The sequence below is a fragment of the Haemaphysalis longicornis genome, unplaced genomic scaffold (assembly GCF_048455015.1).
Source record: "Haemaphysalis longicornis isolate Haplotype H1 unplaced genomic scaffold, Haemaphysalis longicornis Haplotype H1 scaffold_13, whole genome shotgun sequence".
Taxonomy (NCBI): Eukaryota; Metazoa; Arthropoda; class Arachnida; order Ixodida; family Ixodidae; genus Haemaphysalis; species Haemaphysalis longicornis.
This window is the reverse complement of record NW_027526233.1, coordinates 57,228,136-57,255,313: the sequence shown is the minus strand read 5'-3', so window position 1 is coordinate 57,255,313 and position 27,178 is coordinate 57,228,136. Positions and strand designations below refer to the sequence as shown.

Genomic DNA, 27,178 nt, shown 5'->3' with positions numbered 1-27,178 from the left:
AGCTTATTGGTGTGGTGTAGTTTAGGGGCGACACGCTACGGAGCGCATGTACACTAGGGTTGCTAGGCCGCACCCTGCGTAATAGAAGTCGTTGTAGAACAACACGCGTGAATCCCGTGTGTAGCCGTGCAGTCGTGGGTCATTGGCAATAAACAGCCGCTTTCGGGTTTAGTCGATTGTTTGGCTCAAGCTGGTCGGTCTCGCACTCCTTGCTCGTGCCGTGGTCTGGTCTGCCGGCGTACGTCGGGTCCACTGCAGTCGCCGGGCCCCTGTCGGCAGTCACCGCTCGCGACACATCATGGCGATGATGATGTCCTTCGGCAGTTGGTTCCGGCTGTGGAAACAAGAACCCGCGAGTGTGGTCCCGGTACCACTGCATCTTTGTGAATTGTTTTACGCGTCCAGCGGCGCGAGGCCTAGCGTGGTTTGTGTGCTGACTTTTGCGAGCTAATACCTACGTCATAGCAACTCTCACACTCTTCGGGTTCTGCTAATACTGCCTACCTCTCAGCATGGCCCTTTTCGACCGCCTTCCCGTGTTCCTGGAATTACCGGGACCGCCCCTCGATGCCGTGGGCTAATTGGAAGCACATTGTTCAGGCCCACCTCGAAGCGGCTGGTGGCAGCGATTGGAGTGACGCTGGGCGTGCGTCCGAGCTCGTTAGCCTCTTGGGACGGGAAGGAGAATACTTCGCCTACGCAGAACGAGAAAAAGCCCCATACCATTCAAGCAACGCCGCGTCCCCGCCCGTGTCTGGGCCCGTTTCATCGTCCCAGGCCGTCTCGAAGTACGCCAAACTCCTCGATCAGCTTGACCGGTTTTTCACCGCGTCCTGGAACAGGAAGGTACTATGTAGCGAGTTCACAAGTCGTTTACAGCTCCAAAGGGAAAGAGTTCTCCACTATGTGACCGTTCTCAAGAAGAAAGCTGTAAGGTGTAAGTTTGGGTTGACTTCGGCGGAACGTGTCCGTACGGAGATCATTCATGGGATGTCCAGCCCTCAAACAGGAAAGAGGGTCCTCGCATATGGCCAGTCTTTATCAATAGATTTAAAATTTGCCGAAACGTCCAGGCGTTGTCGCTTGGAAATCAAGCATTTGCTCCCAGGGAAACTCACCACGTTCAGGCTGTACGTCAGGGCGCGCAACATGGTGGCGCTGCAGAAACTTTCTAATCATCATCGAGGCACCGATGCGAATATCATCATCGCTACCGGAAATCTGGTAAACAGCTCTGGCTCGAGCTGCTTTATTTTCCTCATTCTTCCATCCTTGTAAATAGAACACCACCGCATCACCGGCACGTCCCGGCCCTTGGTGTTTAACTCTTTATTTTATAGGGTGCCAAAATCCGGGAAGAAGGCCCTCTGCGATTCGGAATCTTCCGTAATTAGGTCTATAAAAGGAGGACGGACCCATTGATACCGATGATGGACCGGTATGATCGCCTGAACAAGTGCCGGTACCTGAAAGTGACTGAGGCGTTCGGCGGACTCGACGACGACAGATCCTCACCTCCAACAATTTCTCTCAAAGGGCAGCGATTCCAAGAAAACGGTGATGGGAGTGCCGCAGCGCAGTGCAGAACGAAAGACGCTTCATCTGGAACCACGAGTTTTCATTTTCTAGGATGCGCCTTCAGAAAATATATACAAAAACGGAAACAGATATGATATTTGTGGAAAACTATGCAGAGACGGAGAAGCAACTTTCGGGTTGACCGTAATGACTAGGGAGGTATGTGATGCTTTGAAGGAATTTATGCGCCAGTTGCGAAGAACAGTGTTTATATTGAAATTGCTGAATGGAGATATCAAACCGTTTATTGACATAGACTTCCAGGATGAGGAATATGCCACCAATGCAGAATATAAAGATGAAATCACTCATGTTATGATCTGTATCCACTATGAATCGATATACAAAAAGTACCACACAAAAAAACCGAGCCAGATCGACGAGATAATAAATTACTGTACAAACTTTAATAAGTTTTATACATTGACAGAAGACTTATATGACCCGCTTCATGTGATGAATTTCCTAGAAGCCTCTGCAATAGAAACTTTGCATGAGCCACAGTTCCTACCGCAAGAACAGCGTGAAAATGAGACAACTTCGTTGGCGGCGCGTGGTCTTTAGACAGAAGATGCCTTGATATTCTGTGCATTCCAAGTAACTGCCGACACTCCCATGAGCAGGTCAGGCATCACCCCGACTCCCTCGACGTCACCACAAGCTACGGATCGAGAGGGTTGCGAAACTGACAGCACGGATGTACCCCCTGGAAAGCTCAAAGGGGAAGATGAGACGCACGTGTTTTCAACTAAAATACTATCGATGGACGACGATTTACAGTGTAATACTGACCTTTTTGAGAGATATTGCATGAGGATTGTCGTTACACGCATCGTACAACAGGGCCGAGGAGTTTGCGAGCAGCCCTTTTTATGAAACGGAATGCATCTCACAATGACAGTCCAACAAGGAAATTGCAAACGTCCAGAAAGAATCATGAATAAGCTAGGAAGCTGCTTTCCGGTCGAGATTTATATAAAATGGTTGTGTACATATCCGATTTTAGGGGCGTCGATGATAAACTTCGAATTGCCGCATGGCTTCGTCGTCTGCACCGACACTGCCGGCTTGTGGTTCGAAGACGGCCCCTGATGCAGCTTCGCCTACCGGTTGCCTCAGTGTATCCGTCAAGAACGAACAAACTTAAGGCCCCTACTGGATGCGGGCTGACCCGGATTTTGTGCGGGTGGGGCAAATGGGGCCAGGGAATATGAAGAAACTTTCTTATCATCATCGCGGCACCGGTGCGAATATCATCATCAGTGCCCATATTCTCTCGTGAGCAGTTCTCGCTTGGGCTGCTTCATCTGCCTCATTCCGCCATCTTGAAAATAGATCACCACCGCATCACCGGGACGTCTGGGTTCTTGGTCTCTCCTCTCATTTTATAGGCGCGAAGAAGAAAACTAGGCTGGGTTGTCGGGCAGGCCGTTACGTCACAGCGCTTCAGGCAAGCCACGACATCACTCTATTTCGGGAAGGCCAGATGGCCGCCTCCAGCCGCAACCGTGTTCAGAGACCCGTGGTCCAGTTCAGCAAAACAAGTCTCCAAGCCACGTCCAGCCGCAAGTTTGCGACCGCTGCGGTAGCAGACGCACGACTCAAGTTTTCGAAATTGTCCAGCCGTAAATCGGCGTTGCAACGCATGCAACACAAGGATATTTCGCGTCGGTGTGCCGTGAGTCCGCGCAAGTGCAGCGAGTGTGTTCGAGAAAAGCTGTTGACTTCACGACTCCACACCTTCCTGTTCAGCATCACCGGTATGCAGATGTCAACTCAGTTTCGAAAGATCAGTGTCACGGTCACCTAATGATCATCCTTCGACGTCCGTGTTAACAGTTTGCACTTCTCCAAGGAAGTTCGTCCAAGGTGAAGTCAGCGGTGTTACCATGTAACTCTTGGTTGATACCGCGTCATCAGTGTCCTTGACGATTACCGAAGTCTTCAAGCGTCTCTTCAGCGAACAGTACGTCAATCAAAAGCTGTTGTCGACTTGCGGAATTTTTTGAACAACGTATCAGCGTCATCGGCGGTTTTCAAGCTCCTGGCCAAGTTCTGCAACGATCTTGTGTCATTATAGTTTACATTTCACATCACCGACAAAGCCACATTGGACTTGATTTTGACGCCCTTCAGTAGCTAGGCATCCAGATCAACGGAGCGTCTCTGATTTGTCGACTGGCATCAGTTTTTTCAGTGCAGTGTACTGTGAGCGTGCCTCCAGGCTTCGAGCCACACTTCAACGACGAGTTTGGTATCTGCAAAGGCTTCATCTATCGTATCCAACGGCGTCCAGTTGCGACTTCGGTTGCATCCAGGTTGTAACAACTGCCTTTAGCTCTAGGTGATCAGGTGTCCAATGACCTGCGACGCCTTGAAAACTGTGATGTCATAGAATGTGTCGACGCTTCCGAGTGGATCTCGCCGCTCGTCATCGTCCAAAGAAGAATGGTGACATAAGGCTGTGTGTTCACCTCAGGGAGCCAAATCAGGCAGTTGTCATTGATTGGTATCCTTTACCGCATGTTGAAGAGTTGTTGCAAATGTTCTATCGAGCTGTCTGTTTTTTGAAGCTAGACTCAGCGTCTGCTTATCATCAGCTGTTCTTGGAAGAGGGCAGTAGAGACGATACTACATACATACCACATAGAGGCTTCTTGAGGCTCAAACGTGTGGTCTTTGGTCTGGCACCGGCGCCTGCAGTCTTTCAAAAGATGCTGCCTCAAGTCCTGAAAAATAGAAAAATTGTGGTTTGCTACCTTGACGATATTCTTGTATGGGGAAGACTCAGCCTGAGCATGACGCTTGCCTGGTTAATGTGCTAACTTGCATAGCCAACTCTGACATGAATTTAACTGACAAATGTCTTTTTCCTTCTTTGAAAGAAATGAATTTTGGGCGGCATAGGATTTCAAGTGATTGAACTTTACCTCTAGAAAGTTAGGTAAAGCTATGGTCAATGCCCCGGCTCCTACGTACATCGTCTTTACAATCCTTTTTGAAACTGCCGATTGAAACTAAGAAACTCAGCTGGTTCAAACTGCCGAGGGCAGTTTCAACCAGCTGAAGGTTGGCCCCACTTGTTCTCTTTTTATTAAGGTACTAATTCCTGAACTGCCTTTGGTAGTTACACCTGGCGTATGTGAAGTAAGAATTGAAGCCGACTTACAGAAGCGGCATGGTTGTAAGCTTGAAACCGTAGCCTTCGCATGTCGAACGTTGTCACAAACTGAGAGAAAAAACTCTGTGGGGAAACGCGAAGAGCTTGCTTCCTTGTTCGCAGTCGGAAAATGGCATATTTTCAAGTGGGACAGTCGTTTCACCCTCAGAATTCACCATCCGGCCGTAGTTGCTCTGTTAGCCTCAGCAGACTTAGGTCGGAGGCCTTTGAGAATTTCACGGTGGCAAGCTTTACTTCTGTACTACAACATTGACATTGAATAGTGCAAGGGGTCAGAAAATGTAGCCGCTGATGCTTTGTGCAGATTACCAACTCAGAACTGTAAGGTAATCATTAGGAATGAAAAAAAAAGTCTTACTGGTGACTTCAGTGGTCAATAAATAAAGCATTCAGCTGGAAGCAAATGAAGATGTGACACTACAGAAAGTTCTTGAGTATATGTCCAAGGGTTGGTCACATAAGAAAAGCGTAAACACTGACTTAACAGCTCATTTCGTGTTGTTAATAAACTTTCTCTTGTGGATGGCTTACTTTCGCGTTGTAACCTTGTAGTCGTTCCTAGCGTTCTTGTACCAACATTCCCCAGTCAACGCATGAAAATCACCAGGGAATAGTACGTACAAAACAACTTCTCTATGAACGGTATTGGCGGCCCCAAATGGATCGTTCTGTTGAAGAACCTGTAAAGCATCGTCACATCTTTCAAGTCGCTGATAAGTCTGCCAAGCCCCATGTAGCCAGTACTGAGGGACCGGAAAGGCCTTGCAAAAGTTACGATTGGACCATCGGGGTCTATGAAATGTGTCTTCTTAATTATCTCGTTACTTAGCCGACTAAAACTCAAACGGTTCTGGACCATAATTCCATTTGTTCACACTATGCCATTAGGTTGTTGGACTCGTATTTTAGGCGGGAAGAGCTTACAGAGGTTTTGATTACAGACAATGGTCGACAGTTTGTCTCCAAACAATTTCAGAATTAGATGAAGCAAAAAGGCATCCGCGATGTCTTCTGGTCTAACTGTCCTCCCCATGCTAACTTCAAAGTCGAACGGTTAACCGGGTTACTAAAGAACACCTACAGGTTTCCAACCTGGAAGGCAAAGATGCTTCTAAAAGCATTACACGATTCCGTGGTTCGTTTAGGGTCCCACCACAATCTGTGACAGGCCTTTCGATAGCTTGTTTTCACATGAAAGTCAGCCTCGTTCTAAAGTAGACGTCAGAAACTTTAGGGTAGGCCAAAAGGCATCAGAATTTCACAGCTTCCTGCGTAATGTTTAAGATCAGGACGCCTCGAAGTAGAAAAAATATAATCAGTATTTTGGCAAAAGGAAGGGTGCGCAGAAGAGTTGAATAGCGGTAGGAGATGTAGTGAAAATAAAGTTTTATGAGAAAGGATTCATGAAGCATCGTAAGCCTCTTACAGTTTGCGCTCTGGTTGCAGTTTCCACTTGCGTGCTCAGTGATGGATAGACGTGTAACGCATCCAACCTAACAAACATTCCCAAAGAGTTGGGTTCCGCACCACATAATTCTGAAAAAGATAGACTCTCCCGTAGGCATAAAGAATTTTTGTACTCTTTCTGCTAACTTTGTTATTAGTGCCAGTCAGTCCACTAGTTCACCTTGCCCGGATGTGTCCGCCCTAGGTTTTCACGCCGGCTCTCATACGTAAAAGCACTCTTTCGCCGCAAGATCTGAATTAGCTGTGCTCCGGGGAACTTCGGGTTGTCAGGAGGACTCTCTTGAGCATACCTCTTCTAGTAACCAACTAACCAATACATCAAGGGGAAAGGGGGGTGTCTGGATCTTCAAAGTTGACCGACATGGGTCACGCTATACCAAGTTCCTTCTCTACTTCTATGCGTCCACGCCGTGATAACAACCGCCCTTAGTGGCTTAGCGACTTTGTGCCCTAGTTCGCGTACGTAGAATGTCTGATGATGCCATGGCTTGATGTAGGTCCCCGACGTGACACCACGGGAAATGTGTCGTGTGTGTGTTTTTTACTCGGTTTTTCATAAGGATGTTCCCTTATATTCTTGTAGTTTTCACTCTGCCGCTGAAGAAATGGCCTTTCCTTTTCCTTTTCTCTCTCTCGTGTTCTTGCCAACATGTAGTAATGCCAACATGTAGAATATACAGACTTCCACTCCTCCTTCCACTGCTCGAGCGCGAGTGAATCTTCTTTTTTGTGGACCATAAGACTGTGTCCGAGTCAACCAGTGCTTTTTTCAGGAATATGAGATTTTGGTTTTGCTGACTTTTATGTCGACGGAGGAGATAATGTGCAGTAGTTAAGTGGCCCCCTTTTCGGAGCGTATATGCACTAGGTGCGCCGCTGTGCCAGACCTCCTTCAATAGATGTTATTGTCGAACACCACACGTAATTGGAGGTTACCAAGCACGTGTGTAGGCGTGTGGTTGCGGGATATCGGCAATAAACGGCCACTTGTTGGTACAGTCGATTGTTTGGCACAAGCGGGTCGGTCTCCCACTCCTTGTTCGTGCCGCAGTCTGGTGCACCGGCGTACGGCGCGGACCAGCCCCGAGCCCTTGTCGCTGGTCACCGCCCGCTACCCAATAGTTGGCGGTTTGCACGGCCGGCCCGCATTGCACCAAGGAGTTCTGGCACGGTTGCCCAATCAGTATCTTGCACATCTGCTACCAGCAGCTTCTTCTAAATGCACCTTCTCGGTTTGGAACATGTGGCCGGTACGCCCATTGTGTTGAAATTCATATCTCGAAAGAATGGTCCGTGTAAGTGTGCTGTCGCACTTTGCGGGATCCAAGGCGGGCCAGTTGGGGGAGATACTGAGACTTGAGAATGAACAGCCAAACGAGCCCATCGCCTATCCCGTAACGCCAAGATATTCGTTTGGCCATGGAACCGTCCATCTTTTCTTTTCAACACAGCGGTATCTTGCGTTCGGGGAATGCACCGACTAGCGACAGCATGACATACAACTGGGAGCATGACAATTTACTCGGGTCGCGCGGTCTTTCTGTATAATAGAAGATACAAGCCAAGTGGGTTCAGCGACGAGCGGCGGAAGTCCAGTCGGTTCTTTCGGAGTTCCGCATGCTGCGCCTCTCCATGCACTGATGGCGCTGTTATGTCTAAGGGCCATCTCGAGCAGACCACTATGGATGTTTATGGTGCGTTTGTGGTTCCCAAAATCTGACAGTGGTACGGTGCACATTTTCTTTCTGAGATATAGATCGGAAACTCATGATAATAATCGTCATCGTACACATGGCCTGCTATCGTGTTTTTAACTGATGTACTTGCTTGGCTTAAAAGTAGTTAAACATAACTTGGTAGTCATCATAACATTTTGCTCTTATTTTAACTCTGCATCCGCTGTTTTTCTTTTATGTTGTGTGTTAGCTTTTACAAACCTACATCCTTCAGCACGGTATTTCCTATGCTCCATCTTCCTAATCACCCGTTTATTTTTACGCTTACTGATTTTGTCGGAGAATGAAAGTTTGTCTTTATGACATTTCTTCCGTATGTACCTAGGATATGAATGCTAAAAGTTCTTACGGCGTTTGCGTGCCAATCTGCTTAATGTAGGAAAGCTGTGAAGCTGTCCAGAGAAATTAAGAACTGTTGTAGCATCAGCCGAGCCGGTTTCTTTCAGGAACAGCCTTTATTCCGAGGCGCACACTGGCAGCCTCAACGCAACAACTCCCCCCTCAAAGAACGCACAAGTACTCGATCACCAACTGCAAACGAACGTGGCCCCACTCTGCGCTTATCGACCGACATTTTTACTCTTTCCACCTTTTGTGACATAGTGCTCGCCACATTTGGGTGTAGTAATGATAACCGAGTCCTAAGTTTCCGGCGCAGGAACAGTTCTGCGGGCGTTTTTCCTGTGAACATATGGGGCGTTGTTCGATAACAAAACATGAAATTATCGATCCTGTGTTGCAGCGACCTCCTGGTTGCTTTTTCTTTGTCTTCAAGTAACTGTTTGAGCAGCGCCTTTTTTGTTGTTTGTACAGCGCGCTCGGCAGCCCCATTCGATTGCGGGTGGTAGGGAGTCGTAAGCAGATGCCTGACGCCATTTGCCGTTAGGAAACTTTGAAATTCTACCGCGCGGAACTGAGGCCCGTTATCAGTTACCACAGCCACTGGCAAACCATGCGCTGTAAACAAACAGCGTACAACTTCGACAGTTTTTGTGGCAGTTGTGGAGGTCATGAGTTTCACTTCTAACCACTTTGAGTAGGCGTCAATCGCTATCAGCAACATCTGACCTTCCCTCTCTGCAAAATCCAAATGCACCCGCTCCCACGGGTGCTCACACAACTGCCAAGGCGAAAGTGGTGGTGGTTGTGCCGCAGGAAGCACACTCTGGCTTATTTTGCACTTGCGCACTGTTTGCTCGAGAGCTTCATCCATCCCTGGCCACCATACCATTGAACGGGCTAGCGCTTTCATCCTAGTTATTCCCAAGTGTTGTTCGTGCAACAGGTCCAGCACCACATTACACAAACACTCAGGAATCACAACCCTGTTTGTCCATACAACACATCCATCATTGACGGAAAGTTCAAACCGTCGAACCCAAAACGGTTTCAGTTCATCTGAAACAGTTTTGGGCCAAACATGCCGTATCGTGTCTCGAACCACTCTTAACAGGTTGTCTTTGCCCGTCTCGCGATCAATGTCTTTAGCTGTCAACGGCAGCTCAGCAAGTGGAGAAAAATAAAAAATATCTTCCACCTGCTCTTCAGCCCGAGGCAGCCACGACAAAGCGTCAGCATGGCTAATTGCTGTTCCAGGCTTGTGACTTACCTTGTACTGGAAATTCGCCAGGAATGCTAACCAGCGGTGTATCCTGCCTGCAGCAACACCACTTGCTTGACGGTTTGGATCGAACAGTCTAGTTAGTGGCTGGTGGTCTGTTAATACCTGAAATGATCTGCCGTACAAGTACTTGTGAAATTGTTTTTTACCGCGAACATAATGCCTAACGCTTCTTTCTCAATTTGCCCGTAGTTTCGTTCCGCTCTCGAAAGGGATCGTGATGCGAAGGCAATCGGTTTTTCTTCACCATCTACTTTGTGCGATAGCACCGCTCCCAATCCATAGTCTGACGCATCACAAGTAAGCTGTATTTCTTTTTTCACATCGTACCGCTGCAGAACACTCTTATCAGTCAGCAACATCTTGCATTTTTCGAATGCGTCGTCGCAGTGACGTGACCAGTGCCATGCTGTCTCTTTGCGAAGCAACTTATGCAAGGGTTCCAGCACAGTGGCTAGATTTGGCAAAAATTTCGCGTAGAAGTTAACCAAGCCCAAAAAAGCTTTCAGTTGAGTCTTATTTGCAGGCTTTGGCGCGTTCTTGATAGCCAACACTTTTTCTGAGGTGGGGTGTAAGCCATTTTTATCAATTTCGTGCCCCAAGTACGTTACTGTTTGTTCGAACAGACTTCATTTTTCGGCGTTCACCTTTATACCGTGCGTACTGAGGCGCATGAGCACTTGCTCCACTCTTTCTTTGCACTCTGTGCGTTTTGCCTGCAATTATCACGTTGTCTAGAAAGCAGGCTGTGCCTACCATTCCGTGCAGGATCTGATCCATCATGGCCTGCAAAGCAGCCGGGGCACTCGCTACGCCATAAAGCAATCGCCGGAACCTGAAAAGGCCCAAATGCGTGTTGACAGTGAGCAATTCCTGTGCTCGCTCGTCCAGTTCGAGCTGCAAATACGCCTGGGAAAGGTCAATGACCGAGAACACGGTTCCGCCTTGCAGTGCTGCGAAAATATCCTCGGCACAGGCAGAGATAATGATCCAATTCTATAACCCCATTCACTGTGCAATGGTAGTCGCAACAAATCCTCAGACCTACGCCGTCCTTTTTAGGTACGATCACAAGTGGTGTGGCCCAAAAACTGGGCCTGACCCTATAGATTATTCCCACTTTTTCCAGCTTCGCTATTTCCTGTTCAACCCGATCGCGATGAGCGTACGGCACTGGTCGCGCCTTACAGAAGACGGTACACGCTCCTTCCTTGAGTAAAATGCTAGCTTTGAATCCTTTTATCGAGCCGTACCCCGGTGCAAACACATCCCGATATTTTTCGGTCAGGGGCACTTCAGCGTCAACTGCTTTCACTCGGCCCACGTCCTGCCATTTTATCTTTATCCTCTCAAACCTGTTACGCCCGAACGAAGAAGGCATTCTTGCTCCCTCAGTTTCTTTAGCGATAACCAGGGGCAGTCGCAGCCTGGTCATGGTATTGCACTGTTACATCCACGATACTTTTTATCGGTACTGGCGTGCCATTGTACGTTACGAGTTTCACATTAGCTTTCCGGAAAGTGGCATTTGGAAAATGCGTCGCGAATTCGGCTTCCGACATCACAGACATAGCTGCACCAGGGTCAAGTTCCATAGCTATTTCTTTTCCGTCTAACTCTACGTTGACTACAATGGCAGGCGTTCCCGAGCTGCGGTCCGTGTGAGAAATCGTTCGCAATTCGTTATCACAGCGCTCGTTTAGCAGCTGGTTCACTTCTTTCGTTTTACACATTCTTGCAACATGTCCTTTCTTGCCACACTTAAAACAAGTACTGTTCAAAAATGGACAACTTACAAAGGCATGGGGCCCTCCACACCGGTGACATGGTTTCGACCCGGGGTGAAAAGTATTTGGCTCTGCTTTCTTCCGCGTGCCGGGCTTGGGGGGCGTGGTTCGGTTGAACGGTGCTTTTCTCGCCGCTGGCCCCGATGTCGTTTCTTGTCGTTGCCAGTGCACTTCGGTGTCGCCAGGCGCACGTCCAGCGTTGTTACCAGTGAACACTTTCTTCGTGTCTTGCGTTGCGGTTTCCATGGCTGTAGCAATGCTGCAGGCCCAGTCCCAGGTAAGTTCAGCATCCGTCATGGCCAGAAGTCGGCACCGTATGGCATCCACTTGTATCCCGGCAATGAGACGGTCTCGAAGAGCGTCCTCGAGGAACGCGCCGAACTCGCATGTGGCCGCCAATTTCTTTAGCTCGACCACGAACTCCGTCACGCTCTCGTGTGCCTCTTGCTTACGTTGGTTGAAGCGGTATCTTTCCGTGACCACTGAACGTTTTGGAGCGTAGTGGTTTTTAAGCACGCTGGTAGCGTCTTCGAAAGTTACCTTGCTCGGAATTTTTGGCAGGAGCAGACTGCGGAGACTGACATAGGCCTTTTCCCCGATGGCTGTCAGGAATAGCTGCAGCTTCTTCATCTCCGCGATGTCGTTGGCGGTGACGAACAGCTCGAAACGATCGAGATAAACATCGATGTTTCCGCTGTGCGGCTGGAACTCCGGAAGCTTGCCGAAGTTAGAAGCCATTATCGCTGCCGGGGCTGTGGCCATCTTCACTGCGTCGTGACGAATCCCATCCTCGTCTCCAATTTGTTGTAGCATCGGCCGAGCCGGTTTCTTTCAGGAACAGCCTTTATTCCGAGGCGCACACTGGCAGCCTCAAAGCAACAAGAACAGAAGCAAAATTACTAAGGCACTTAAGTTAACTTACGAACTTTGCAGACCTGGCTATACTTATCAACGGATTCTTTATTGCTGCACTGCGTTCGCTCGTTTTTTCTCTCTCTATCACTTTCTTCTCTATAGTTTCTTCCTCCCTTGGCACGAAACACTTAGCCATGGTGGCTGGCGACACACACGAAAGCTTCCTCAAAATAGAGTTGCGCGTGTCCCGCTGCATGCTATGATCCTACAATTCTGGAACCAGTGGCAATATGTGCAGAGAGCGCGGTATTGTGCACCTGGCCACTCTATAGTGAGAGGACGGAGGCTAGTGAGCTTCCAGAGGGTGCTGATTACGACCCTTGACCTTTTGCTGGGCTTAATATTCGAGGGGTCGCCGACAAAAGGAAGCAAACTCAGGTGTAGCGTCTACTTGCTCAGCCTGATTCGGATGGGTTGGCACTGCAGCTAGAAACAAAACTTGAAAGAAACAGCGAGACCTTAATCATAGTGCAGCTCTTCATGTCTAGGCGTTTATCAGCCAGCTGTTCTGCCTGTTGTGTGGTTTTGACAAAACTCTCTGTGCAGAAAGAGTCCGGTAATGTGTTTTCTTCATTTCTTCTTGTGCGAATATCGCTGAACACCATCGAATGGCGTTTCATCTGGTTATATGGGCCGAGCGTGAGGAAGAGTAGAAGGATTTTTTTAGAACTACGATTCAGTACCTCTCAGACGTGAAGCAAGTTATAATGACAAACTGTGTGTTATCCTCGAAGCATCTGTCCAGTAGTCGTCCTTGCAAAGCTGGAAGTACCGACTTGCTGGCCGAGCTTATTGACGTGAGTAGACGGGGCGGAATGCTTAGAAAGACTTCGAGGTGTGCTATATATCCGCTCTGAGGCAACCAGTGATGCGTCATACGAGAGATGTTGCGGGTCAGTTGAGTTTTAGATGCGACGCATCGCTTTAACTCGCCTTGCCCTCCGGTGTCTTCCGTCGTCCGTAGTCCGCATCCCTCCCCCATTCTCTTCGCCGCGCCAGCTGCGCGCTAACGCCGGTCTCACTGCAGCGCCATCTGCGTGTTAGCGCTCGCTCCCGTCGCCGTGCCAGCTGTGCGTAAGCTCGGTTAAACATCGAACACATGCGCATGCGCTGCGCTCTCATATTCCCCTTACCGTTAGCGCGCGGTACATATAAACGCGGTAACTGCGGCGCTCCGCTCAGTCGTTGCGCTGCTCCGATGACATCCAATGACCACCGATGATTTGAATGGAGACTAACAGGCCTGCTATCGCGATGGTATGCGCAACCGTACGTAATACATTGGAAACAACAACAAATTGACACATTAAACGGAAACAACATAAAGGACCCGCAACGGAAACTCCACGATGCGTCGCATATACCCATGGTTCCCCTCGCGGGAAGATGGTGTAATTTTTTTTATAAACTCCAATGTTAATTATAGATCCTTGGGCTTTCCCAGATGACTGTGTTTTGACTAATGATAATAGGCAACTTTTATTTAATTTTTATGAAAGAGCGCCATTAAACCGCCTTTCGAGGAGTCCGCCAGTATCTGCTGGACCTGGCGGTTGCCGTAGTTTGACCTATGATGGTCCGTTAAGTTTCTAGATCTGTGCTGAAAATTATAGCCACCCAAGCGTCTATGGTGTGTGTTCCGCCTGGTATCTGTGGCACGTCCATATCTTGTATACCAGCTTCTCATGATTTCACAAGGTTTGCATTTACGTTAAAATTGACATCCGGGGAGTTTACTATGTACAAGTGAACTTCAGAAGGTTTCAACATGTAAATTGCGCGAGATTGCGTTTTCTTTTTTGCCGAGTTTGCTGGTATTGCTTCCGTGTTAACCTTTAGTATGGTATTATTTGTCCATAGGTGAGCAACACTGAAGAGCAAAAGGACAAAGTGAGAGAAATGTGTCATTCGTCGAGCAGGGGCTGATGTATGCACCTTACCCATGGAAGGCATCCTCCGTGGCATTGGCTGGCTGTACTTGCCTTTGAGGTGCGTATCCTGGTCTGGGTTGGCTAGGGAAGCCCTCCCCTACTCGAAAGCTGGGTTGGAAACGGGAGGTAACTCGAGTGCGTTGGCACGCCCATACTATGTGGTATAAAGTGTCATGCAGGGGGAGTGAGCACAGAGGAAAGGTTGTTGCGTGGGGATTTAGTGAGATGGAGGCGGCTAGGATGGAGGTAGGTATTTTTGGAGCCTCCTCCAGGGCGTAGCTTCGTCTTGGGACAGGCGCTAGCATGGAGGTGGTAGGCTGCGGCAAGTGTGCCTATGATAAGCGAGAAGTACTGTGCAGCCAGTCAATGGGTGGGGCTCCTGTTGCGATGTAGAAATTGGCCACCGTCTGCAAGGGCTCGGTGCGTGAAATCTCGATTCGTGGCGTGAGCCCCTTCATGCCCGGGATGGCATCGTGTCAGGAGCCTAGACAAAATGGATGTCAATGGTCGTTGAGCCGTTTTTGAGGATCAGTAACGCTCCTAGAAAGATGCGGAAAATCTGATAATTTCGGCTGGCTATCTGCGAGTGGACGAGTAGAGGCCAGGGAAATAGCTATTTCTTCAGCGACATCAATTCAGGTTGCAGTAGCAGTGGCGGTGTTGATCCATTGGTCAGTATGTGCAACTACTACACAGGCTACGTGGCCGGAGCACGCAGCATATGGTGCAGCGTCTATACGTTGAGCAGCGGGGTGGAATGTGGCTGGCTGATACATCAGATGGGGGGGGAGTTGGGCAAGTCGTTCGCAAACTCGTAACGGGGGTGGAGGAGGCCTGAATTTTTTTCAACCCCTCTTGCTTGCCGTTGGGTGTTCTATGCCATAAAATTTTCATTTAGGGGCGGATTGGTGATTGTTGCTCTGGCCGCGTTCATCACCCTGGGAACCGATGTGGACGTCAGCTTGTGGACAGATGTCACGGCGGTAATCCACATCCTCGGAGATGGCACAACATTGCATTGAGTGGCGGAGTGGCCGACGACTAGTTTGTAGACTGTTCAGATTGACGTTGAAAGAGATGTGTGGCCCTTCAAAATAGAGTACCGCCAATGGAGACGAGAAAAGATCTCCGGCTTGTAGGATTTTGTGACGTGGTGAGGCGAGGATGTCTGGCATCTGCTCGGTAGTTGCGCATATATCTAGGCCAGAAATTACACATCAGAAAGTGTCAAAAAAGGCTTGAGGTATGGCGCCAGCGCAAGTGTAGTGGTTCCGAGTTGGATATTGGTGACCTCGTCGATGGTGGCGGCACAGGAAGGTGTACGAAAGGTAGCCACCATAAGGTTCTGCGTAGCACAGACGTGTAGCTGGGCGTGCTTGTCAAATATGTTTTGTGGGATGTTCCTAGCCTGCTGCAGCCCGTGGGTTAGTTGCCGATCACTCAAAGTGTCTAGCCTCAGGCCATCGAGAGGTCCGCAGATGACAATGTAGTCGGTTTCGGGGAGCCCGGGAGCATAAACCTCACAAGGCGGCGCAAGTGGCTCGCTTACTTGGTGCACAGTGGAGTGGGAGTTCGAGCAACCGGGCTTCGACTACGGCCCCACTATTGGCGGGTTCCAACAAATGCTGCAGACAATCACCATTCTTAGTGTGGGAAGCCGCCAGCACAGTTTCGGTTGTTTGGAAGGTATCTATGCGAGCGACAGTGCGGCACAGCATATCTTTGTAGGAACAATGTCGAATACCGCCGTGCACATGAACTTAGCTAAGCATGTTGACATACCCTGTCATTTATAAGATCAGAATTTATGGTCAAAATCACGGAGTGTATTTTACCGGCCGAAACATTAAGCGCACCACCTTAGCACTCTGCCTGCACGGTGAGCATGGAGCCCGCCGTAATTGGCACACACAGCCGCAGCTATAACTTGTTGCTGCCCACCAGAGCAAGACGATTGTGAAACCAAGTTTACAAATGCATGAAACAGGTTTATCGTGCTCTGAAAAATTGCGCTGGAAATGGGTGGCGGCACGGCTTCCGTATATACGGGCGTCTTTCCCCAGGGATATTGGGTGTTTTTAAGTAAACAGAACGTTTTTACTGCTACGGTACAGTTCCTGTTTGTTCAATGCAACTGCAAATTGGGTGTAATGTCGACGAACTGTACATGTTCCATTGCCGTTTCCACGTAAATTGATGAAATTTTTTACAAGTTCACAACTCATGAATCCGGCGCTGAAGCCACAATCCTGCCCGTTTCAATATCGTTGACGAACATTGTGCAGGCTATCGGTCGTGTCTCGCTATACTACGTGGCGCACGTTTCATACCTTGGCATAGCAGTCGTACTGCACTGGATAAGTTGCCTATTTACAGCATAAAGGCGGGTCAACACTCGGACGGCTGAAAAACGCTGGCCGTCTAAACACCTGTGCAGTTAGCTCTGGTCGTTGTGTTTAAAAACAATTTGCCTCTGAACAATTTGTTAGTAATCTCCTCCCTGACATCGTAAAGTATATTGCATTAGGTAACTTTCCCCAAACGCCAATATTCCGAGCCGTGCTCACATTGATGGTTATGCCGTGCTCTTAACGTTTTTTTAATGTGTGATGACTCGCATACTGGCTGGCTCACTTGCCAAAAAAGCACCGTCTCCAGAATTCCGTATTTGGGCCTGTAATCAAAATTTCAATCGGCTGAAAAACCAGCCAACAAAATTTGCATTGGCTACACGTAGCCTCTGATTCCTCTACCAAATTCCAGTTGGCTGCAACAGCCCGGCCCCTTTTTAAATGCAGAGCATTTCTTAGGCTCGCCTCTTCCTGAGTCGGACGGTGTCAACAGCTCCGCGTCCGCAGCAGGGGCGCCTCTCCTCGATCCCTCCTCTCTCTCAACAGCAGCTGGCGCACGCATGCGTCGTAGTCAGTCCGTTCGCTCCGTCGCGGTCTCGGCATAACAGGTATGTGATAGCAGAGCGGTGGGGAGTGGAAGAGCGTGCGCTGCTTGCGCATGCACGCTTTCCCCCCCCCCCCCCCCCCCCGTACTGCTCTCCCTCTACTGCGCGCGTTGCAAATATAAAGCGTCTAGCGGTCGCTCGTGCTTCAGTTACTGCGTTGCTCCTTCCTTCCTTGGTTGACGCTCGCCCCCACGTTTACTCGTGTCTGATACTCCAGCATCACGGAAGAAGCGATGGAAGAAACACTGCCTTCAACCAGAACTGAGGCCCCAATGCTCTGCATTTACTCGTCTTCCCCTCGCGGGAAGGCGCGGGAATTTTTTTCTTGTCACTTGCACCAATGTTGCGGGAGCATGTCTGGCTTTACATAAAAATGGCTGACTGGTATTCATGGCTGTTAAATTTGATGTTGGCCTCGTCTTGCACTTACTTGTTTCCAAGCACAACATGTGGGTTGACCAGTGATGATCATCTTTGTTCAATTCAACAGTTTTTATTTGGCGGTGACGTGACACACCACAATCGCTGAAGTGCTACCAAAGTTTGCGAAAATGCGCAGTTTGATGTTTATGGCCAGGATTAGCACACATAATTCCAGAAACAGCAGCAAAACTCCTTTCGGCACTCAGGGCTGTCTCCCCCTGTTGCAAACATTTTGACATCTGGACACCGTAAGCAATAGTCAGGAGAAATACTGCATCCCATGTAAAAAAGTCAATAAGAAGAACGTGTTTGGTATCATTTACTCTCATATTCAGCTCGGCCCAATCTGGAGGTCACTCCAAGTAGTCACACACCCACAAACACATGCAAACGAACCCTTGCCACAGGAGTAAACCTTTGAAGTCGTGGCCCCAACTTTCAAGCCCATTAGAGCACTCAAAGCCACACAGCCACGTATTTCTAAACAAACATATCTCGCTCTGTTAGCATCTATTCGCAGTGACTGAGTACCGTGCGGAGTAATTTCTTTATGATAACTTTGATAACATATATTTATCAGATGTTGAACCACAAACATGATACAGTGACACTGTCTATCCCCATGTCAGAAGACATTTCTCTAAATTCTGTTTCATAAGAGCGTGCCTGTACCTTTCGGGTGTTCGACCTCAAAGCCAGGGACACGGAAAGATAGTCTTTTTACAAAATCTAAGACTGGTAGCAGAAAAACGCATAGCAATTTGACATTTGAAAGAGAGAGATTGCCTATTATTATTACTCTTCACCATTTCACCCTGCAGATAAGCATTGAAAAGACAGTTTTGGGCTGGACATGCTGCTTTACTTTTGAACAATCTGGCCAATGTGGTCGAAAAGACAAAACATGAGCAAGTGGGGAGAAATGGCTACCTCACAAGCAATCCGTAACTCATGGTAGTATATTTTTTCCAGATGACTGAAACAATTACACATGATAGACAACTCAAGAATGCATTTCTTGCCGTAATCACATCTATTTTGCAGTTATTTCAGGATACTTCTTGCAGTCTTGTCATTCATGCACATGTAACTACTATTTGAAAGGATGTTTACAGCCTCTTGGGTTGTAATCAAATTTTCCCATTTCACATCTCCTGGGTTAAAGTGACCCTAACACTCCTGACCGCTTGCTCCCAGCTTTCGTTCTCAGGTTCTATTTTACGCATAACAAAGGTGCAAGCACATCTTAGCTGCCACCCAAAACCGAAATTCTGAGGACTAATTCGCATACTGAAAACAAGCACTCCTAATGATTGCCTGGTGCTGCGCAAATCCAGCATCACCTCAGCCAGCCCCTCCCGCGATTCTGGACATCAGAAAGGTAAATAAGGTGTCCTGTAATTTGTTGCACACACGCAGCACCCCATAAACAAACAGAGCGTACTTCGAAGGTTCTGGCCACCAGAAAGGAAAACAAAGTACCCCGTCACTTCCCACAGAAGTCCAGCACGAGATGAGCAACAAAGCATACCTGACAACTGAGATGCACATGCCTCATCTTGGAAGACAACCCGACCTTTCTGCGGTGGCTCTGGGGACCGCACCACCGCTCTTTTCTCTCCTTCCTCCTAGAGACGGGTGCCCATCTCTACCTGCAAATAGCTAGGTTTATATGCCAACGGCATTCTATCGCAATTAAAAAAAAACAAAGCATACTTTCAATGCTGGGCATCGGAAAGGTAACGAGGGGTTCTGTAAATTGCCGCACAAAATAAGCACCACGTAAACCAACAAAGCGTACTTCCAAACTTCTGGGCGCCAGAAAAGGGAACAGCGGCTCGTGTGTGCTGTAGCATACAAGCAGCCCCACATAAACAAACAGAGCGTACTTCTAAGCTTCTGGGCACCATAAACGTAAACAAAGCAGCTCGTCTCTCGCCAGCACCACATAGGCCAGCACCCACCGGTTTCATCACGGTTCCTCTACACGGCTCATTTAGCTATCTCTGTAGTCACTGTGGCTACTCGAGTCGGAACCTAGCGGAGTGTTGTGGAGTCGGGTTTCGATATCACCATCCCGCTCCAAGGCCTCTTTCTAAAGGCGTTCCACATGAGCGCCGCCGCGGACCCTGTCTTTCCGATTTGCGGGCTCGATGGCTTCATTCAGCAGTCGCTCAACTTCAAGGATAGTGAATAAAGTGTTGCTGGCAGACATATACCCGTTAAATAGCTCCACACAATTTCAATAGTGTTGAACTCACAGTGGTAAAAAGGAAGCCGAATATAGTCATGACCAACAACACTGGCCGGGGCTTCAATCCGGAGTCCAAAAAGCTTCTGTTCTCATTAACCAGCCAAAGGAGATCGGTGTTCAGCTGGTAACCAGAGCAAGGGATGTTTTTTGTAGTCAGCCGGACAGAATGTTGGCCTTGTGCCACTACGTCGAGGGCAGCCTTTCGATCTTAACACTGTGGTAGGGAGGATGGTCCATGAAAATAGCACTCCGTGGCTCAATTTCGGTAGAAGGTGTTCAGCGAACCAGTTTTTAAAGCTTGGGTCATTCATTTCTCTGTGGTAGTCAGTGGAAGCACACTTGGTCGCGCCAAAAACGAGACATGCCCCGTCCACACATTCCTTTTGACTTCTGGCATGAAGGACGATGAGCCGACAACCTTTGCCGCTTGGTGCGCGTAGCCCAGTAGTTAGAGCCTTGCAAAAGGCATCTTCACGGGATGACACGTTGGTGTCCTCCAACACCGTACCCTTGGTATGCCCAGCATTGACACAAGCCTCGTCGAGGTAGTATGTAGTCCTGCGAAAATAAAAAATTCCGTCGATTTTTTCTTGTAGGCATGGGATAGGTAAGAGTGAGAAGGCATTTATTGCTTGCACCATACATCATTCTACTATGAAGGCTGGTATGTTTACTTTTGAGGGACCCTGCGAAATAACAACACACATGTTCGCGCAACGTACGCCACCCACATGACTAACGAAATCCTGACTAATGATACGAACATTATTAGTCATCGACATGTTCAAGTCATGTATGCATAGCTGTACGTACGGTATACCTACATATACATATACGGACAATATATGTGTTTAACTGTACGTACCGTTTCCGCTTCCGTATTTCTCCAATGGTCCGCAGATATTTCCGCCACACAAGGATGAAGTCTACCCTTTCCAGAAAGTTACATTTTCGCCTTGTAAAAGCAAATCCAATGTAATTCAGAAGCCGACGCATCGTTCTGACACTCAGGTTCAGCAGTCGCCGGTCGAGAACATTGGTCACATCGCTCAGCATCTTTTCTGCAGGTGGCTCCTCGTTGCGAATGAAGCCCTGATGCACTTTCCGTCGGCGAGCACCAGTGGTGAAGCTGTAGTAATGCTATAATGTATTGTTTCAGTAACTGTATGTTCCCGTTATGTTCCAGCAACTGTATCGCTCCTGCAAGGTAGGTTCCATCGCCTGTATCGTTCCAGTAACTGAAAATAACAATTTTAGATCTCCTAAACAGCAAATTTCCTAGCGATGTATATATTCCGTCTTTTGCCGAAGACATCACCTTAGTAATGAGAGGCAATTCAAGAGATAGTATATAAAAAAGGCAAACGAAGCGCTTAAAATACTAGAAAACTGGGGAACACACAAATAACTTACATTTAATGCTACAAAATCAAAGTTCACTGTAATAGGCGACAACTACATTAAAGACCGCCCATTATGAAACTAAAAAATAAGAAAGAAAAATCCTAAATTCCGTAAAGAAATAAAGTATTAGGTGTCTATATAGACAACAAGCTCAGTTTTATCACTCGTATTAACTATGTGAAGGAAAAAATCAACCAAGTAATAAACAGCTTAGGAAAAGTTACAGCATACAACTGGGGGCTTACAAGCAAACACCTACAGCAAATTTATATCAGAGCTATTGAAATAATCCTAGTTTATGCAGCAGCAATTTGCTATAACAAAGAGGAACTAATGACAAAAAACTAAGAAGTATTCAAAGAACAAGCCTCATTACAGTTACCAAAGAATTAAAACAGTATCCAATCCGGCCTCAAACATCACAACTAATGTGCCACCAATTCATCTGACGATCGTAAAAGAAATCGAAACATTTAGCGTATTTTTTGTCCGAAATACTCTACTGGGAAAAACCGCGCTTTTACGGGAGACCAAATAAGTAACAAAGTTGATATATGGCAGCTGCATCCAGCACACAAGGTATCTTTTAGCTATCTTACTCAACCAATTTCGCAGACAAAGTTTGTAGTATTTTCACACGGCTCCAAAGACAAAACCGACATAGGAGCAGCTTTTGTAATTCTACATAAATCCGGCAAAAAAGTAGAAACCAAACAATACAAACTTCCGGATCACCGTAATAACTTTGAGGCAGAAGGAATCACGATTTTAAAAGAAATTGAATACCTCCAAGCGTGCTTCAAAGAAGGTAACGTACAATCGTTTACTGATAGCCTATCAACCTTCAAAGCAATTACAAATAAAATATTCGGAACCCAAATTTATTTAAATTAAAGAAATGCTAAACAAAATAACAAAACTGGCCAAAGTAACGTTAACTTACATAAAAGGTCACATTTGCAATATCGGTAACAAAATAGCGAACAAAATAGCTAAATAAAGCAGGAAAAAATGGCGAAAAATTGATTGGCTCTTTCAATACAATTTATAAAAAGAGCTCAATAATAACCTAAGAAAACATTTGAATTTTGAGAGGTAACAAGAATAAAATGAAAGCTACTTACTCCAATAGATAAAGAGTATTCACAAAATTTCGGAACTCTTTACGACCAACTATTACACGTCAAAGTATATCACTGGACATGGTAGATTTCGTTTTATTTTCATTGGTTTGCAATTACAAATATTAACATATGCAAATGTAACGTACCAGGAGACAGTTTCGACCACTATTTACAGAACTGCCCAATAACAAACAAACACAGAGAACAACTTCCTAATATCCTTAGAAAATATCTCGTAAGAAGAAAACCAGAGCTAATACAACATACAAAAACATTAAAAACCTAAAAAAATGACAACAATAATTAACCCTAATATTCAACAGTACGAACCCCTCAAATATGTTGTCACGATTTCACACACACGCAAAAAAAGTAAGCGGTAAATAACGCCCTAATATCTTTTAGATCTTTTGTATTTATGATTGCTCTGTAGTGAGTCATTTAATGCGTAATTATCTTATTTATTACCCTTCTCACATTTTTTTTAAATTTTAAACCGAAACATTCATATTCACTGTATTTATTTACCCGTCAAACCTTGGTGGAATGGAAGGGTTCCAGTTCATGATCCCGTTTATTAATGAAGTAACTGTATGTGGTTTTCAAGCCGCCAAACGAAGCCTTTCGCACTTTGGACACACGAGGGTGTCACGCAAAGCCTCCGCATTCAGCTGTGCGATGGTAGGCGCGCTTACGCTTGTAAGCTGGCTAACTGAACGAAGTGCGGAAACCACGTTGCCCTTGTTGCGTCAGTCTCAATTGGACCTACGCGTTACCGACATCTTGCTTCGTTTCTTTTGACAGCGTTTTGTTGTGAATCTTTTTGAAAATTCTTTGTGGCGGAGAAAGTGGCGGGCTATCGGACGGATAGGTCGGTTGGTAACAACCGACGTCCGATACAAAGGGAGTGCGTCTAATAATCATCATCATCCTCCTCACCCTCAAGAAGGGGCTGTGGACGAAAGCGGAATTGTTTTCTGAAGAGAACCTACGTGCCACCAGTGGTCATTTTCGCCAACAAACAAAACTGAAAATAAAAAATGTAATGCTTACTGTTTCACGTCATCTGTCAATTTATTCGCAATGTCAATTTAAAGGAGCCATGAAGAGAAAACACAAGTTTGGTTCATTCGAAAGATTGCCTCGTTAGAACCATAGCGACACCACTTATAACGCAAACTTCGCTCAAATAAGCTACATAATTAGGAAAAAAGGAAATGACCATGCGACCCACCAGCTTATTTTCCGCAACAGAACCTATGCCGTCACATGGGCTAAGCTCTGCGATTGGCGGAGGCCGGAAAAAGCAAACGCACGTTAGGCAGGGCTTATAGCTTGCATAGCGAGCTAAATGCCCGTGAAACATACTGCACATTCTTTTTATGACAAAGAACGGTGGAGGAAACGGTTGAAGGTCCGAACGAACTCGCAAGCGTGTGCGCCAATGCGTACGAAACTAGCGCCGCGGCCGAGCTCGACATCTCGCCGTCGCGCAGACGAATTTTCGGGTTCGAGGCTCTTCGGGGCCAACGAACCGTTCCAGCACGCACAGCCGCGACCTTGCTTCGTATCGTAATCCCTTCACAGGAGGTTGGCCGTCATATCGCCAACCAGCAAAGGTAAAAATAGAAACGAGGGGAGTAAGGAACAGCAAGAAGCGACGAGATAGTGCCAGTCGTCGCGTAAGTTTCGAATGGTGTTGGCTTGCTGCTGTCGTTACGAGCTTGTTTCCAGTTTACAACCACTGAAAACTTCAGTTTGTTCAGTTACGGCAGGGACCCTTACGTTAGCTCACTCCTGGGACATGCTGGCGCTCGTCGCCGACTTCGTCAAATCGCTCTGACCTTGGGGAAAAAAATGCCGTAAACATCGCGCATTGACGTTCGTATCTTTCTGGTCGAAGCAGAGAGCTCGCGCGAACGGCTTTCCATACACGACACCGGCCAACTGGCATAAGTGATACTGCTACTGAAATTGAACTATTATTAACCGTAATCAAAATACGGCACATACGTACCAGTCTATATTCGTCCGTCGCGACGGGGCTGACGAGGCAGCGGTGCCGACGGCTGGGCGTTCGTCTGTTGTGGCTATCGCGGAATGGTCGCTTTCCCGTCCACCGCGTATCCCACAACTCTTGCCGCTCGTGCACTTAGAAGCATTGAGCGTTTTTGTGGTGTGAGGTTGTTAAATGCAAGCCCGAGCTCCTCGGCGAGAGTTTTGTTCTCCGGATCCGGCGATTCCATGACTAGGGCTGCGGGTGCACTAGGTTTTACTAGTATTTTTAAAATGGCCGCCGTCTCGATCGACTCCCGCGTGTGGGTGCTATATGGAGTCGACGTACTAAGTATCTGTTTCATGGACCGGCTCTATGACGCCATTGTACACGTCACGGAATGTTCAATTTTAGCGGGAGATTTAAAATTTTGGCTTAAATTGCCTTATTTCTCAGTGAATAAAGCATCATTTGCTTCCGGGAAAGCGCTTGGGGTACTATGAAACACCTAATCTTTCGAATAAAACAAACTTTTGTTTTCTCTTCATGGCTCCTTTAAGGGTAAAAAAGAAATCTATAATTTTAAGTGGCTTACCTTATGCCCATCAAAATATTTTTGGTTGAAATACTTCTATCTCCTCAGCGAATTGTCCTGGTTCGGCCGTTCACTTTGGCCTCCTCCCGCAAGGAAGAGAGAAACGTTCATTATAAAAAAAAAGGAGGTGTCGCGATTGCCCAAGCGATGGTGCCCTCTTTCCTGGGCCCCCCACACTTCTGCTCCTCTCCGGGCTCAATGAATTATGTCCTTCTGAATCCCAAAGTCGTTGCTGGCCAAAGCTGCCTCCCCTCCCGTAGCTTTCTCTACATTGCCACAATGAGTTGTGACCGACTATGGTAATATTCGTTGATGGCGTCTTTGCCCACCGGTCTTTTTTACTGACCAGCTGAGCTATGCAATTTGCATCTGCTCATAAAAATATCATGAGGGCTGCGGTTTTCCGTTCCGGTGAGAATTTTTCGCATCCTGCTGCGAAGATACGATTTGAACATGTGGTGCCACTCGCTCCTTGTAGTAGCCGGCCGCCCGGCGTCCGCCAAAAACAAGGTGGCTTCGCCGCTATATCACCATATGGCACCTGGTCGATTAAGGAGAGCTCACAAACTACTGGAAGGCGTGACACTACCTTTGCGTGCTCAATGGAAATACCTGTTGCAACTTGTCGATATTTGGCATTCTGGCTTCACCTTGACATTTTTTTATGTATTTGCTGCGTAAAGCTCGATGCACACCGGTTTCAGTACTGTGATGCTGGCCGCTCTCCTCGGTGCGGTCGACCACGTAGGCCTAACACTCTATTGCGCTTGGATGAACTTTTCGTCACTTACTACGTGAACAGAAAGCTTGCAACCTGTTCCACGGCTTGCACATTATTGAAGGAATCGGTAGCGCTCATTTTTTGGACGGTTCTAAAGTCCACAGCGCTCATTGTAGTGTTAGAAAGACGACGGCTCCGATTGCCAAAGAGAACAGATATGCACTCGGGTTGAAAAGTCAGGCCAAAAGGAGTTTTATTCAGCCTTATGTCACATTTACGGGCTGTCCCAGCTATCATGCAACAAGATTAATAAAAGATCAATTTCGTATCTCGAAGAAAACCTAGTCCATAAGGTTTTCAGAACTGTGAAGCAGCGGGCAGTAATGTTTTCGTTAAAAAGACCTAACTAAATAATTGCAAATTATTATTTAACTCTAGAGTTACTGTCCTAATCACTGAAGTGTCAAGGAGGCATTTGTAGGTACCCACGAGTGGAATCTAACTGCGTATTTTCAGCGACAAACTAACGGGGTACTCATCTATTCTTACTGATACATAAAACGCGCGAAATATGAGAAGTACCACGTGACGGAGCTTCCGCACGTATTCTAAAGCAGCGTCCCCAAATATGCTGATTGGAAGCAACTGCTTTTCGGGTTACCCGCCCGAGAGAGAGAGCATCACCTTGATAATGGGACTTCTGCAATCAGCAGCAACAGCAAGATTCGGGGGGCGCGTGTGCAGAAAAGGCACAAACGGGGACGTGATGTCTTCTATCTTTCTTTCGTTTATGAATGAATGAATTTATTGTCAAGAAAAAGGAAAGGAAAGACCACCAGCAGGCGTAAATTGTCACATTCAGGCTAACTCAGAGGCAGCCTGTTTGAGGGCATTGCTTTACGATTCACTACGGAGGCGCCGTCACATGGAATTTTTATAACTGGCGGGTTTTCTTTATCAGTGAGAATAAATGTGTGCGCAATTAGTACGTCGGTGAAAATGTCGCAGTTTAATGCCTGCACTTTAGTGACTGGGACAGTGCTTCTCGGGTTAGATAATTATTGCAAATAATTAATTAGGTCTCATTAACGAAAAAAACTGTCGGCTTCTTCACAGTACTGCAAACAGTATGCACTACGTTTTCTTCGAGTTACGCCAGCACTCTTTTTTTAAATCTGTGTGCATGATGCCTGGGACCCCTTATACCCTGGGTTTACTCCCCTGGTGGTAGAACACGCCACATCAAAACCGAAGCCGAAACCACGGATATTACAGTATCTTTGGCTTGGAAATGGATGCTTGCACCATTCGCAGACGAAGTGGCAGTCCCGGCAAGGGTATGCGCCAAGCTCGGAGGGAAGAAAGACGCACGGGCTATTTTGACACCCCAGCACGTGCTCTTTAAGAACGCCCAGGCGCCGCCCTCTTAGCTTCTATTCTTGCTTTTACTTCTTCAGGCCAAAAAAGCTAATTTCTCTTCTGATGATGA

General features: G+C 47.3%; 1 protein-coding gene across 1 annotated transcript; it reads right to left on the bottom strand.

Annotated features, from left to right (window-relative positions):
* Positions 1-765: 765 nt before the first annotated feature.
* LOC144163847 (uncharacterized) lies at positions 766-12,132 on the bottom strand. Its single transcript, XM_077694530.1, has 2 exons — positions 11,577-12,132; positions 766-833 (listed from the first exon to the last, which is right to left on the bottom strand). The coding sequence occupies exons 1-2, from the start codon at positions 12,130-12,132 to the stop codon at positions 766-768; spliced, it is 624 nt and encodes a 207-aa protein (XP_077550656.1).
* Positions 12,133-27,178: the final 15,046 nt, after the last annotated feature.

Bases quoted from the DNA above. Each gene is read 5' to 3' on its own strand.
- LOC144163847 (XM_077694530.1), bottom strand. From the start codon at position 12,132: ATGGCCACAGCCCCGGCAGCGATAATGGCTTCTAACTTCGGCAAGCTT. The intron at 834-11,576 runs GTAACAACGCTG...TTCCTGTTCCAG, and splicing joins CACGAAGAAAGTGTTCACTG to GACGCGGTGAAAAACCGGTC.